Consider the following 15,005-nt stretch of genomic DNA (forward strand, 5'->3'; position numbering starts at 1 on the left):
AAAATCTTTTTGCATTATATAATGTTTAATTTAAGAACAACGCTAGTAATTCGACAGTCAGACCAGTATATGCATACTATACCTTTTTAAAAGATGATTGCTAATGGCTAAAATCAATAACTTTTAAACCGTTCAAACTTTTGTCAAAAAGAAATTTGACAAACTGGTTATTTCATAATGTATTCTCCTCACAAAGGAACCACGCATGTATAAATAGTTTGGTATGCACGTTGGCTACGGTTGCGTAGGGGAAAAAATAAATAATAAACTTTACTTTCATTGGTAGAACACGAGTATGACGTCACCCGAAGAAATTGTAGTTCCGTAGAAGTCAACTCCCTTATTACAGGAATGTCGCGCGAGACTTCAGTGAACTACAACCCCCGTGATTCCAATCTGAGCAACCGTAGTGCGTAGTTTGCGTGTAGGTCCCAACGAGACGCCAGCAGCATTAGCCGAGAGACATTGAATGACTTTGTACCACTTGCGCGGCAGGGTGAAAAAAGTTGTCTGTTTGACAGGTCAGGATTCATATCGGAGCTCATGGAGGCCCTCATACCTGTAATAAACAAATTGCAGGATGTATTCAACACGGTCGGCGCAGACATCATTCATTTGCCGCAGATAGCTGTTGTGGGAACTCAGGTAACAACGTCACTTTTGCTTTAAGGCTAGCAAGTTGGTTAGCCTGCGCCAACTTACTGTCCCGACTCTTTCTGGCAGGCAAATAGTAGTTTTTCTTTCAGTTTTATGCAGGTGTACGAGACTAAACTGCATAGACTGACCTTACGTGAGCGACTGCTTTTATATATCCAAGCTAATTTACTCAGTAGCTAAATTAGCATTAGCTAGGTACATTTGATCTCACTTATAAACTCAACGTAGCTAGCAATGTTTTTAGCTGACAGTTCGGCAACGAGCTATTGTCCACATAGTCCTCAGATCACCTATCCTGAACGTAAAATACAATCATTCATTTATTTAAACTATAAACCATTCACTCTAGCATCTTCTCTGGTTCCAGTTTATTAACGTCAGATGACTTGACTCATGCTGGTGAAGTAAATAACTTGTAGCGTTTGTAAAGGTGACAATGTTCAGTTTTGTTGAGGGTGTTTATATATATTACGTTAATACAGGTAGGTTGAACAACATATCACATTGACCAAAGTACAATCCAGCAGCACCACAAACTAATGACACTGGAGTTGAAGTGACACCTTTACTCTCTAATACAGTTTCACTCTGTCCACCCAACTGCCTGATGTACACATTGAACCCTAATTGGTTTAAAGTGGTAGGTTTTTGTCTGACACATTTCCTTTCACTGGTCAGCTAATAGGATGTGGCTGTCTCAGACCCTTTGGCAGGAATCTGATGGTGCGACAAGGCCAGCCAGAGGATGGTTTAAGGGCCTGATTTGTTATGTGTGTCCTTTCCATGGCTCCACAAAGGCCCAGATCTGCAAAGACCTTCAGTTAAGGACAGCTGCAACTGAGACCGTATGCCAAGTATTGGTTATCCCTGACCGATCTATTAATAGGCCTACGTAGTACCTATGCCAGTCAACAAGAAATTAGGATTTATCCTACAGTAATTACATTTGTAGCCTTCACCTCCTACTGCGATAATCAGTACCAGTCCATCCAATAAAGGGGAGTCTGCAAGCTAAGTGAGGTATTTTAGTTCCTAGTCGCACCCTGTGTTTGTGTTGATGAAAACTGCACAGTTGGAGAAGCCACAAGGTTTGTTATCGATTAGTGAGTGGCATTTAGCCAACTTCGCCCCAATACTCCTTGGCCATCTGAAAAGTAAAAGTCTCTGGGCAGGAACCATTTTTGGGGCCCAGAACTAAATTTGACCTTTGCTCTTCCGGTCAAAATGCAGTTAAAACTAATTTCTCTCTTCAGCAATTCATTATTAATTCTTCTCCCCCATGAATGTTTGTGTATGATGATGTTATTGTCTACAGAGCAGTGGGAAGAGTTCAGTTTTAGAGAGCCTGGTTGGCAGGGACATCCTGCCACGCGGCACTGGCATCGTCACACGGCGACCTCTTATCCTCCAGCTAGTGCACATCGATTCAGAGGACGGCAGGAAAACCAGTGAAGAGAATGGTAACGTCACCTCTGTTATCTCTGTATCTGTGGAGTTGTTGCATATTTATCTTTTTCTGCAAACTGAGTGAGTGACTGTACTGAGTAGGACATTACAGACAAGCTGTGTGAAGGTGACATACGTTTCTAATTGGCCTAAAGCCTAGTTTGACGTTTCTGTATTGCAGTGTCTTGTCACTTATCAGCCAAATATACACCAACCCAAGATATCTGCAATAAGCTAATACATTGGCCTGGCCATATTTAGTGAAACCCTATCAGATTGAATTGAATATCAGGGAATGCTTAATGAGGCAGACTAGTTGCTGAATGAGGCAGACTAGTTGGTGTTCTTCTTCCACAATACGTTTTGTTGAGTGAATGTATGGGCGTGTCGCAGTTGGAGCATTAATTCAGACAGGACGCTGCAAAGAGTCATATATATGTAATGGAGATCTTTAACAGACGTTTTATCCAATGTCATGAGACTTCTCTGCTATGGTGCTGTCGTAATTATTTTTTTAACCGTGCAAGGTTTTTACATTTTGAAAGGAACAATAGTTTAAATGAACACTCCGGTATTTATTATGCAATACAGTCCTCTGAGAACGGCCTCAAGAGCGACTCTGCATTGCTGCAGTTTATTCCAGGAGCTGCAGATAGCCTGGCTAACTCATTTGTCTCCTGTCATCTCTCTTAAACCACAGAATCCAAGAAAAATGGACGCCTTTACAGAGGTCTCCTTTTCCTTGTTCTTTGCCTTATTGTGTTTGTATAGTACATAACCTCCCCAGTCTCTCTTGCCCATTCTGCCCCATCCTGCCTTGCATTTATGTGGCTTTCTTTACAAAGCTGCCAAACCATGTGGCTTCACTTCATCAGGCAGTCCCCTCAAATTAGGAGGGTTTCTGTCGGTTGAAGTTAGACGAATGCAATTTGCAGATTCCTGTTGAAAATATTGTTTTTGTGCTTCGTTTTACTTTTTTAAAGTCCACCTATGATGTCCTGAATACCAACTTCCTCTAAGATGACTAACAGATTCCACCTATTTAATGTTGTTTCCCTTTTTTTGTTGCAATGTTGATTATTGCAGCTCAGATAATTGCTTTGTTTTTTTAAAGACTTCTCTAGGTTCCTGCTTCCCCAAATTCACATGCTTTTTGTTTTTGCTTCAGTCTTTTATTTGCTTCCATGAGTTTTGTGTGAAAACCACTGTCTTTTTTCAAAAACTCTTTCTCTGTGGAGTTTTGCTGTGGGGAGTTTTTTTTTTCCATCCCATGTTTGACAAATAGAGAAATCATCCCATGAGACATAGCACTAGTAATAATAGTAACACTGCTCTCTAGACCACATCAACAAATCTGTCACACCACCAACTGAAACTCTCAACTTTGTATTCCTGCAGGCATCGACGGAGAGGAATGGGGCAAATTTCTTCACACCAAAAGCAAGGTAGTCGCCACACTCATGTCCTCACACTCTTTGTCTGCCACAAAACAATATTCTCCATTTATAGAAAAATGTGAATATTCAATGAACTGTCTGGGTCAGCATCCTGTATTGATTCACTAACCTAAAGACATTCTGTGGTTTTGTGAAAAATAAAATGGCAACTATCAGTAGCTAAAGATGTTTGTGTGGCTTGTAAGTGAATGTCCTCAAAGGTTGAATTGTGTCTCTTTTACCTTTTTAATGGTTCATAAGTTTGAACAAAGACGCCCCTCATGATGTGCAGTGAGCCTCATGACACTAAACAGGAAGTATCTTTGAAAACCAATCCTATCATGTCTGTTTAGAATATCCAAAACTACTTGTTCATGGAAGTCTTTATCTGTCATGGTTCAATTGCTCTTCCAGACCTACACAGACTTTGATGAGATCAGGCAAGAAATTGAAGCGGAAACTGAAAGAATTTCAGGCAATAACAAGGTATGCCTATTACAAACCTTAAAACAAGAGTTTATAACAATGGATGATTTATAAATATCAGCATCGACCTAAGACTTTGACTCAACCTCTGAAGCAAAATCAGCCAACCACATTGTTTTACTCCAGGGAGTAAGTGATGAGCCCATTCACCTGAAAATCTTCTCACCACACGTTGTGAACCTCACATTGGTGGATCTGCCTGGCCTTACAAAGGTGAGATAGGTTTCCCTTTTTCCTCACCATGGCCAAACTGGACTCAATCAATGAACTCAAGACGACGCTGCAGATGAATGTCAGGTTTTGGAGTCAAATGTGTGTCTTTGTTGAAACAGTTGCCGGTGGGAGACCAGCCCAAAGACATTGAGGTCCAGATCAAAGAATTGATCTTAAAGTACATCTCCAACCCCAACTCCATCATCCTGGCTGTGACTGCTGCCAATACAGACATGGCAACATCAGAGGCCCTTAAAGTAGCCCGCGAGGTGGACCCTGATGGTAAATGACTTTCTTGTGGATTTATTCTTCACTTTCTTCTGTCGCTTTTCTTAGTTTTCTTCCATTTTTTTCCCTGTGAAAGGTATTTTTGGGAGTTTATCCTTATCAGGACAGAGTTTTTTTCACGCTGTACAGATTGTGAAGGCCATTGAGGTTGTATTTGTGAAATTGGGCTATATAAAGAAAATAGACTTTGACTTCTGTTTTTTTTTTTACTTTGATGAGTCATCAACATATGCCCATACTTTTATTGTCAACGGCTCTTTGCAATTCCTGCCTCAGTGATGTTTTGTTGACGGGTGTTAATTCTGTTTTTGTCTTCAGGCAGGAGGACGCTAGCAGTGGTGACCAAGCTGGATCTGATGGATGCCGGCACAGATGCCATGGATGTACTGATGGGCAGGGTCATTCCTGTCAAACTGGGCATTATTGGAGTCGTTAACAGGTAACACTGCACATTTGTGCCTGGTTTGTTAGTCAGTTAGAAGGGAAGGAAGGAACAAACAATCTGGGTCTCCCCTGCTATTCAACTATTTTCCATTCCCTATTGATTTCAATTTATTCCTAGCATTCAGATTTTCATACCTCATGACATGAAATGCTATCCACCAAATTCTTAAATGCCATTTTCCTCATTTTATCGTCTTGATCTAAGAGTTTGTGTCCATAATGCTCAACTATAGTCTCACCTCCATGAGTGTGTGTTTGTGTGTATTTTCTTAGGAGTCAGTTAGATATCAATCAGAAGAAGTTGGTGTCAGACGCCACCCGTGATGAATACGCTTTCCTACAAAAGAGGTACCCCTCGCTTGCAAACAGAAATGGAACCAAATATCTGGCCAGAACATTGAACAGGTATGGAGTTGGAATTCATCTATTACTTTGTTTAAAAAATACATTTATTTGTTATATGAAATGTTAGAGTGCCTGTCGACCTTGTACGCTTATGACTTTGACTTCTAAATCTCCCATTCTGATGCCGTGCTGTTGCAGTCAATAACAAATCTCCCTCCCAATTTACAAATCCGAGCGTAAACTGATTTCTTTATTCTTATCAAAGGTTACTCATGCACCACATCAGAGACTGTCTTCCCGAGCTGAAGACGAGGATCAACGTGCTGGCAGCGCAGTACCAGTCGTTACTCAACAGTTATGGCGAACCCGTGGAGGACAAGAGCTCCACGTTGCTGCAGCTCATCACCAAGTTTGCTGCAGAGTACTGCCACACCATCGAGGGCACGGCCAAGTACATCGAGACAACCGAACTGTGAGTTGCACAACTCATAATTGCATGTCCTTCCATACACCACTAAGGGGTGCTAGCATCAATACTATCCAGAGTTCTCAAGTTCAACTTCTGCCTGTATCTTTAATGTCGTTTGATGTCTGTTTTTTAGATGTGGTGGAGCGAGAATCTGTTATATTTTCCATGAAACGTTTGGTCGCACATTGGAGTCAGTGGATCCTCTGGGTAATCTGACAACCATCGATGTGCTCACAGCAATCAGAAACGCAACGGTGGGTTTCTGCTTCCGGTTTAAGTTGAAATCTGTGTTTTTAACTGGCTCATTTTTGGAGACTTACAGCGTCATTGTGTTTCACAGGGCCCGAGGCCTGCTTTATTTGTGCCTGAGGTTTCATTTGAGTTGCTAGTAAAGCGGCAGGTGAAGCGTTTGGAGGAGCCCAGTCTACGCTGCGTGGAGCTGGTTCACGAGGAGATGCAGAGGATAATCCAGCACTGCAGCAACTACAGCACGCAGGTGAGAAACACAGTCTCACATTTACACATTAAAAAACCAAAGCAGAGGGGCACACTGTAAATCCACTGAAGTGGAATCCCTTGTTTTCACACTCTGGACTAACCACGTCACTGTTCAAGTAGCCTATTAAATGTAAACAAACACTAATTAAGCCTTTTTTTTTTTTAATCTCTGCAGGAGTTACTGAGGTTTCCAAAGCTCCATGATGCCATAGTGGAAGTGGTCACCTCGTTACTCAGAAAGAGACTCCCAGTCACCAATGAAATGGTCAGGACCCGCTCACACTAAATACTACTTTAAGGGAAGTTTATGGGCATCCTCGTGCTGATTCATCAACCTTTTTTTAACAGGTTCACAACCTGGTTGCCATTGAGCTGGCCTACATCAACACCAAGCACCCAGACTTTGCCGATGCCTGTGGCCTCATGAACAATAACATAGAGGTAAGACAGCGCTGCACTTCTGTGAATGGACGCTAACTTCACATCGCATCTATTAAATCTTTTTTTGTTTTTAATCCTTAAAGCGTTAATAATCCACATGTTTGTCATAACAATGTATCAAATTGCTCGTTGTGATAAACCGACAGAGAATTCTCACCTGAGGCTGTTGATCCCCTCGGCTTTACGGAGCTTTGTAGCAACTTTCAGCTCATTGTTTAGCTGCTACGCCTGCAACTGTTTTGGTTCACTCTCACTGCTCTCATTGAGCTTTTGTTGTTGAGACATGAACAGTTTCTATATTCCTTCTTATGAGATTTCATAGTTGTAATTTTCAAACTTGCTCATTTATAGGAGCAGAGACGCAACAGAATGAGAGACCTGCCCTCTGCTGTGCCCAGAGACAAGGTACAGTCAGTCTCTATGATTTACTTTTCTTCTGTTTCTTGTCATTGCCTTTAACAGACTTCTTACCACTATTACAGCAAAAGATTCAGTCCAGGTTCACTGAAGCATTAACTTAAAAACACACAGTTATTCTCTTCACGTTCTGTAAAGTTCCTTCCCATCTCTCTGGCTGTAGCTCCACTCTTTTCTTCTTGATGCTGTCTTTCTCTAGTCCCTTAAAGGCCCAGGTGGTCAGTCTGTCTCTCCCACTGAGCCCCTTGCCCTCGATGGCGAGGCCACCAAGGTGTGACCCGTTCGCTCACTGCCTGCCAGCATTTAACGTCTGCCCCCTCACCCACTCCTCCATGCCCTGCTGTTATCTTTATTTCCTTAATCAAACCCTGCTCTGATCCCATTTGAACGTGTGTACCTTTTTATAAACCTGATCTGAATCACCATTGACCTTCACTCTGTAACTACGTGTATCTAACCTGTTTTGCAGCATGCTGATTGTTCACAACTAATATAATATTTCTTATTTAAAATAGAGTCGTAATCATTTGGCATGTGCTGTTTTAAAGTGGAATTAATAAACACTGGTAGGAGTGGGCAATATGGAAAAACATATTTTACTTGTCCAATGACACAGCAATCTTTTAGAAGTCTCCCTCTGGCTGATCTGAGAACAAATGTGTGACTCAATCCAATATTTACTTATTGAGTTTCAATATTCCCTTTTACTACTGAGGAAAAAACTATTATATCTCACAAGGTGTATATTTCCATATCATCCAATCAAAACCTGGGTTATGTTAGGGGTTTCCTTCAGTCCTCTTACTTTTCTCTAAATTAAAAGAATGAACAATGCTCTTGATGAACTTCTTTGCAGTGAAATCAAAGAAGGCCCGTGGCTAAAACTGCTTTTCCAGCCCTTCTAATTGCCTCAGCATGTGCGCTGGATTTATCACACGTCCTTTCTTTCCCCTTCTCTCTCCTACCCCCCCACCATCGTAGGCGGCAGGTGGCTCTCAAAGCGGCAACGCCAGCGAGCAGACAGACGGCGGGACGGGGAACTGGAGGGGCATGTTGAAGAAGGGGGAGGATGGACAAAGTGGGGACCGAACCATGCTCCAGCACCAACTCCCTGCGAGCCCACACAGGGGCCATGCTGTCAACCTGCTCGATGTGGTGGGTACTCTGCATTTGTAGTCATTTCAACGGCTTCAAAACATGGCATTGTTCATTTCAACCACCTAAAGCATGTGCACTTTCTGTGTGAAGTTATGGCTCCCTAGTAGGATATCATATGGAAAGCAACGAGACACAAAATGCTTCAGGGAAAGTTGCTGGGGCTCATGTTTTCTACTGTCGCAGGTGAACACAAATGTAAAACCAAGCTATTCACCTGCGTCATTGCACTGAATTGTTTTTATTCATAATTTTAGTTTGTTTGCTTTTTCTTTGTCACGTTCCATTTAATACATAGTCATCTTTTTTGGAGTAAAAAGTAATGTTTTTACGTATTTCTAATACTATTTCATTGTCAGCCTGTACCAGTGTCCAGAAGGTTGTCTGCTCGAGAGCAGAGAGACTGTGAGGTCATTGAGAGACTCATCAAATCCTACTTCCTTATTGTACGGAAAAACATTCAGGACAGGTACTTGGGTTATCATCTTCGCTCTTTTTTTAATCTTTAATTTGTCATTGTTGCCCACTAGTATGTCTTTTCACCCTCAATTGTTGTTGGGCCTCAGTGTACCGAAGGCGGTGATGCACTTCCTGGTGAACCACGTGAAGGACTGCCTGCAGAGTGAGCTGGTGGGTCAGTTATACAAGGCAGGCCTGCTGGATGACCTGCTGACGGAGTCCGAGGACATGGCTCAGAGACGCAACGAGGCCGCCGACATGCTCAAGGTAACAGGTTCATCAAAACATCTTCCCTCATTAAAATGATAATATTTCAGTCGAACAGGTTTTTTTCAAGCATGAAAGAATTGATTCATATTTAATTTTTTGCTTTAAACAATAGGTTGAGCGTCCATATACACATTTGACATGTCTTCTTGCTGGGATTGTTCATCCTGTTTATACTGCCATTAAAAAAAAAAATGCATATGATTTCAGCAGTTTTTGTTTGAAAAATATTTTGTCTTTTTAGTGCAAAACTCCCTATTTGTTTTTCCTTCTTGGGCTGCAGCAAAATTATGCAAATGAGCGCCACTGCAACATGTACTTTGCCACATGGCTAATTGCAAACAAAGGGTAACTTTTACGCAGCTGTAAAACTATCTGGGCGTGTTTGCGCTGTAATATCATTAGCGCACTATCGTTTGTAAATCAGACCTTGAGACGGGGGCAGAAATCAATTAGCGAGAGATACACAAATCAAGGCGCCATGGAGGGCTGCAATCCATTCTCTTTTTAAATTCACCTGCCAGTGTGAGAACTAATTGATGTATAAAGTGTGGAATAATCCAGAATTTTTATCATTTCTGTGTCCAGGCGTTGCAGAAAGCCAGCCAGGTGATCGCAGAGATCAGAGAAACCCATCTGTGGTGAGGGCGGCCTCACCTCGGCAGGCCCCGTTCATCCCTCCTGGACCATCAAAAAGCTCCCGCTGTGACACCCAAACTGCAGAGGCGAACAAGTTGAAAATGCACTGGTGTATATTGAAACATAGTTTTTAACGTACAGTAAGGACTTGGATTTATTGAGCGGCAGTGCATATCGGCTCCTCTCCATCAGCATCACACACACGCTCCTACCGTAGTTATTCTATATTTTTCTCATGTAATTGAAACAATAAGTAGATGTGCATCACCACTATGTGGAGCCTTGCTGAGGAATCTCTGCTCCTAATTTAAACATTGAATTAAAGCTGGAAATGAAAGAAAAAAAAAACTCATGCTGCAACATGTAGACGTTCTCTTTATCATGTCAATTATTTTATTAGATCTTGACAAAATGTGTCTACTGACTATCGTTTCCAAAGAAATGCACTTGATGTAGATATTTTTCTGTTAAAAACCGCTGTGATTTTATGCAGACATGAAACTATTCTACATCAGACTCACATGTGTCCCTTTTTTTGTTTACATGTCTCAACAAGATCTCATCCCATTTTTCGAGGTTTAAGTACTTTCAATAGTAACTGAACGGTTCTGGCTGCTTCAGTTGTAATATGTGACGGTACTGTATGCTGGACGTAGTCACACAGAAACAGACAACCTGCATTGTTTGCAGAGAGGCAGCAGAGTGGATGTAATGTCTTATTTATTGTTTTGATATCATGATATTTGACATGTAACACAACAGAACATTGAATACACAGATAATAGACACGCGGGCCAATCACTGGTGTCGCGATCTGCTTTGTCCCCGTCTGGCTGCTCCTTTACCGCAGCCGGCCGCCCATCTTGCCCTTGCCGCGTCCTTTGGCGCTGAAAAGGATGCGGGGAAAGATAAATGCCAAATGCGAAGCACCGCGATCCGTTCAGGACACACGCGCAAGTCATTCACGTTGTGCACTCGGCAAATCAAAACGCACAACAGTGGACGGGGTGAGTCACGATGCTCTCTGTCTCGTAGCGCTTATTCTGACATGACGTACGTTTTGTTTAAATCAGAATTGTAAGAACACAGCTAAAGATGTATTTCAGTGCAGCTTTAAAGTTTGTCATTGACAGAGACATTGCAAATAATCTAAAGTGTATTTCCCACTACAGTTTTGAAAAGGACACATTCATGCTCAGATATGTATCTGCCGTGGGAATGTGTATGCATTTTAATTAGACTACCGGATGCTGCCATGTGCAACACAAAACATACAAAGTGTGCCAGCGCGATTGTAATTCCATGCCAGTGTTTGAGATGTGTGGAGACAATAATTGGCCTCAGAGGGTTTTGAGGCTAATCTATATAGTTTGACTTTTTTTTAACATTAAAAAGACATAAAACATGAAAAAAGGTACTCTGAGATCTTTGATCTTTTCATGTCAATAACAATGAGGGGAATGTGACGGGATATAGTGGGTAAACAATGTAAAGAAGTAGCACATTTTAAAGATGGGGTTTGTGTTCTTACCTCTGGTGGTCCTGGACTCGAGCAAGAAGCAGGTTAATCTGCAAAAACACATCAATCTTTCTCATTGTTTTATAAGTACACACATGACACCAGAGGGTCTGCAATGCTGCTTTACTTGTGTCAGGTGACAAATTAAGAAGGATGCAGTTGAGGAGGCGGACAATTTAAAGCAGAAATTGTTTCTCCAGACATAACTTCTAAAATCTAATATCTTCAACGGCTCATCATGTACAGAGATGAGCCAATCACAGCTTGCATGTTTTCCTAAAACTTGACAATAAAACATTGTTGATCCTCTTTTCTTGCTTGTAGAGACAGAGGACTTCCTCACCAAATGCATTGTTCTGAGTGTTTCCTGGCGTGCTGGATGACTTACGTCGTACTTCTGTCTTTTGAGTTTTTCACCGAGATCAAACTTCTCAGCCTCCAGCCCCATCAGCCACTGCCACATCTCATTGGCCTTCTCCCTAAACACAAATAACCATAGGTCACATTCATTAAGAGCATCTGTCTTATATCTAGCAAACATTTTTGGTTGTTCACTGTCCCGTTAATGTCAGGATTCATCATTTAAGACACGGAGCAACGCTTGGGCCTACTTGAGTTTATCCTCGTTCAGATGATCAATCGTTAGAACCTTCTTGCGGTCAGCCAGGATCTTCTTCTTCTTCTCCCTCTCGGTCTGTTTCTTTGCTCCTTTTCTGTTTTCAGTCTGTTTGAAACCGACACATCAGTCAATCGAAGTGCAACCAAAAAGTGAGTGTAGTTTTTTGAATCCAGGGATTGCTAAAAATACATCAGGAAAACTACAATATTATCGTGGAAGTATTTTGATCCTTTGATTAAAAAATGATGCAAAATGAATGGTAACACCTGCCCTGTGAATGTTGTATATGACTAAACATGAATTATATCATACATATTAGTGTATTTTACTGTTTCTACTGATGCATTTACAATGTGTGAGCAGCAATTCAGGTAGTCAAGGTAGTTTTATTCCCTCACTGTCAAATGTTAAATCAATTATGCTGTCTTTTTTCAAACATTCTTACATCAAAAATTACATTTTATGTTCATTTAAGTGTTGTACTTAAAAGATCAGAAAGAAAATGGCTGAGGATGATGCTGTTATGGAAGGGAGAGCATTGCATTCACATTAGTCACCTCTACGGGCATCATGGAACTTGATTATAAAGGAGACATATCATTCTCTTTTTCAGGTTCATCCTGTGTTTTTGGTTTCTACATGTTAATATGCGTTCATCTACAAAAAACACTATTGTTCTCATGCTGCCTGGTTGATGAATCCTCAGTTTTAGCAACTATCTCTTGAAGTCTACTCTGACTCGGTTGTCTCATTTCATAGTCTATTAGTTGGTGATCACTCCAGATGTCCAATTGTATTCGCACAAGCGCTGAAAAAGTGAGTTTCCCCATGATATGTTTCCTATAAATCATAATAAAATTACCTGTTTGGTGACCTTGAGAAGGATTAAAAAGGTACTTTTGTTACTTGAGTGAGACTTGAATACTTTTTCCACACCTGTTCATTCTGCTTCTCATTTAAACACTGAAGGCGATAGAGAGTCCAATGACCTTTTGTCCAGCGCTGTACTGCTGGGTCATGTTGGAGAGGGCCTTCTTCTTCTTGGCGTCCTCGTCGTACTTCTTACGTTGCTCCTCCTGCTCCTTACGCTCTTTCTCCTCCTGGATGCGGCACAGGTCAACTGTTTAGTGGATCAACCGATACCGTTAGTCTGATACACCGATGAAAGAGTTCACGTGTGATCATAATACCGCGAGTCTGGCCTGCCTCTCCTTCTCCCTCTCCGTCCGGACCCTCAGCTGCTCTGCTCTCTCAGCTCGCCGTTTGTCCTGAGGGATGAAACATGCGCTGTTGTGGTGAGTCGGACCCAACAGAGAGAGACACCATTTTCTCTTTGACTGACACACTCACGATTCTGTTAACAAGGGCGAGGAGATCCTCCTCCTCTTTCTTCCTCTGGACGAAGTGAGCCTCGATCAGAGACTGCAGCTCAGAGAGATCCTTTTCCTGCCGCTTCCTGTGGATGTCCTTCCGTCAGAAAAGCACAGCAGGGAAGTAAAGATGCGTCTGTCGTTTGTCAAATCTCAACCCGAGTGGATGTTTCTATCTAAAGGGCATTTAAAAAGCTTGACTCACATCAAAATCCACTTTTTCCCCATCAGGGATCTTTGGGGCGGCGATGTTTGTCATGAACCTGTGGAAGTGAACGGTTTACTGCTGTGGGATCTGCCTGGAGTTTGGTTTTAACTGCTTAAGTAAAGAAGAGCCAAGACACTTACTTTGGCTTGGGCTTCGAGTCATCTGGGACAGAAATAAATCAAAAAGGAGACATTTAGAAAGATATTGACAAGCCAGTAAAAATATGTATTTAACAAACTTTTGCATGAGAAGAAAAAAAGAGAAATATTGCAGTTTTCTCACCTGTGGCCTCTTCTTGCGCTGATGACCATAAATAGTTAGTGAAATGATTGGAAATGAATATGAGGTAAAGTACATGAAAACATGGACAAATCCATTGTTCTTACCTTCTTCTTCTTCTTCTTCTTCCTCCTCCCTTCAAAAGATTGAGAATAACAAAATCATGAATACATTGGCAAACAATATAAACAGAACATGTATTTTTAATCCCAATATGAAAATATAAAAAGTACAAAAATGGGTACATACGGAACTTCCTCTTCTGAGACTTCTTCCGTGTCAGACATTTTGTTAGAATTGAGCTCTGAAAAATGTATCCCTATTTTTAGACAAATATTTCCCATCATTAAACAACATAGTAGAGCGCAAGATGGCAAACATTCTCACGTTCACACTGACCCAAATACCTCTGCTCGCTTTGGCAGGAGAGGAAAAAAGTATTCTGATCTGTTACTGGAGCAAAATGCCACAGTGATGTACTCTGTTACAATTAAAGGTTGTGCATTCAAAAGAAATGATTCAAATAACTAACCCTAAATATTAACTTCTGAATGTACTGAAGAATAGAAAAGGATGGTAAACAATATTTCAATGTTGTAGTTCAGATCCTGCAGTAGATCTAATTACGGTTTCAGAAACATTTGTACTCAAGTATTCAAGTAAATGTACCTCGTTTCATCTAACTCATGTTACTTCTATATAAATATTATTGTATTATCATTATCTAGTGGGTTTTAAAAGAAAATGTTCTCCTAAAATGTGATGAATACTATGAAATAGCACAAAATAGAAATACTCCACGACTATTCCGAAAAGAAAAAAAAATTATTTTGAGCAGATTTACCAGTGAAAAGCAGGTAATCTCCACCGTGTGAGAGTGTTTACAGATGTAGTTGAGTCAGATTCAGTAAATTTGACTAAAATAAGATCTTATCAGGCAGTGAACAGAATTGTAAACGGAAAACACGTTTTCTCTCCACGTAACAGTTGTGAGTCAGCAGTTAAATTGAAGATTTATGACTAAAGAAGGCTCTGATTTAAAGCAGCTCTGACATGAGCCGTAAACCTTACCTATAACCCAGATAGCGGCGGCTCAGAGACGAGCGACAGACTTCAGCTCCTCGAGGTTCACAAACGGGTTGAGCATCAAGGATACATAGTCCAGTCGTTCATACGCATGTGACTGCAGCACCCTATGGCTGGTCAGTCTATTGTTAGACAGCTGGACATTGGGGCACTCTCTCTCACACACACACACACACACACACACACATGCTAACACACATTCCGCAGGTACATTCCCGTCCTGGTAGAATGTGATTTATCCATCCAAGCTTTCAACGGACCGTC

General features: G+C 41.3%; 2 protein-coding genes across 7 annotated transcripts; one reads left to right on the plus strand and one right to left on the minus strand.

The window, feature by feature from the left end:
• Positions 1–418: 418 nt before the first annotated feature.
• On the plus strand, positions 419–10,176 carry dnm1l (dynamin 1-like). 5 transcript variants are annotated; one of them, XM_068603937.1, is made up of 21 exons: positions 419–645; positions 1,973–2,117; positions 2,804–2,833; positions 3,502–3,548; positions 3,954–4,025; positions 4,152–4,238; positions 4,358–4,520; positions 4,845–4,965; positions 5,244–5,375; positions 5,581–5,787; positions 5,918–6,038; positions 6,125–6,280; positions 6,458–6,547; positions 6,631–6,723; positions 7,075–7,128; positions 7,340–7,411; positions 8,122–8,295; positions 8,389–8,481; positions 8,655–8,764; positions 8,862–9,021; positions 9,610–10,176. In XM_068603937.1, the coding sequence occupies exons 1-21, from the start codon at positions 544–546 to the stop codon at positions 9,664–9,666; spliced, it is 2,286 nt and encodes a 761-aa protein (XP_068460038.1). In that variant the 5' UTR covers positions 419–543; the 3' UTR covers positions 9,667–10,176. The 5 variants fall into 5 exon arrangements, with proteins under 5 accessions (XP_068460038.1, XP_068460041.1, XP_068460040.1 ...); XM_068603940.1 differs by lacking the exon at positions 8,389–8,481; XM_068603939.1 differs by lacking the exon at positions 7,340–7,411.
• A 187-nt stretch (positions 10,177–10,363) lies between these two features.
• Positions 10,364–14,797, minus strand: tnnt2d (troponin T2d, cardiac). 2 transcript variants are annotated; one of them, XM_068603943.1, is made up of 13 exons: positions 14,727–14,797; positions 13,905–13,959; positions 13,763–13,791; positions 13,659–13,676; positions 13,517–13,538; positions 13,374–13,431; positions 13,149–13,265; positions 12,989–13,066; positions 12,788–12,898; positions 11,791–11,903; positions 11,568–11,658; positions 11,192–11,229; positions 10,364–10,547 (listed from the first exon to the last, which is right to left on the minus strand). In XM_068603943.1, the coding sequence occupies exons 2-13, from the start codon at positions 13,940–13,942 to the stop codon at positions 10,502–10,504; spliced, it is 759 nt and encodes a 252-aa protein (XP_068460044.1). In that variant the 5' UTR covers positions 13,943–13,959; positions 14,727–14,797; the 3' UTR covers positions 10,364–10,501. The 2 variants fall into 2 exon arrangements, with proteins under 2 accessions (XP_068460044.1, XP_068460045.1); XM_068603944.1 differs by lacking the exon at positions 14,727–14,797 and having other exon boundaries at positions 13,905–13,972.
• Between the last annotated feature and the right edge of the window lie 208 nt (positions 14,798–15,005).

This window comes from Clinocottus analis, unplaced genomic scaffold (genome assembly GCF_023055335.1).
Source record: "Clinocottus analis isolate CAN_PGR_092001 unplaced genomic scaffold, fCliAna1.0.p SCAF_6, whole genome shotgun sequence".
NCBI classification, from domain to species: Eukaryota; Metazoa; Chordata; class Actinopteri; order Perciformes; family Cottidae; genus Clinocottus; species Clinocottus analis.

What these genes read in the sequence shown, in the direction of transcription:
- dnm1l (XM_068603937.1), top strand. Translation starts at nt 544, where the DNA reads ATGGAGGCCCTCATACCTGTAATAAACAAATTGCAGGATGTATTCAAC. An exon ending in TAGCTGTTGTGGGAACTCAG is followed by an intron (nt 646 to 1,972) that starts GTAACAACGTCA and finishes TATTGTCTACAG; the next exon opens with AGCAGTGGGAAGAGTTCAGT. An exon ending in CCGCGAGGTGGACCCTGATG is followed by an intron (nt 4,521 to 4,844) that starts GTAAATGACTTT and finishes TTTTGTCTTCAG; the next exon opens with GCAGGAGGACGCTAGCAGTG.
- tnnt2d (XM_068603943.1), bottom strand. Translation starts at nt 13,942, where the DNA reads ATGTCTGACACGGAAGAAGTCTCAGAAGAGGAAGTTCC. An exon ending in GTCTCAGAAGAGGAAGTTCC is followed by an intron (nt 13,792 to 13,904) that starts GTATGTACCCAT and finishes AATCTTTTGAAG; the next exon opens with GGAGGAGGAAGAAGAAGAAG. An exon ending in GACTCGAAGCCCAAGCCAAA is followed by an intron (nt 13,432 to 13,516) that starts GTAAGTGTCTTG and finishes TCACTTCCACAG; the next exon opens with GTTCATGACAAACATCGCCG.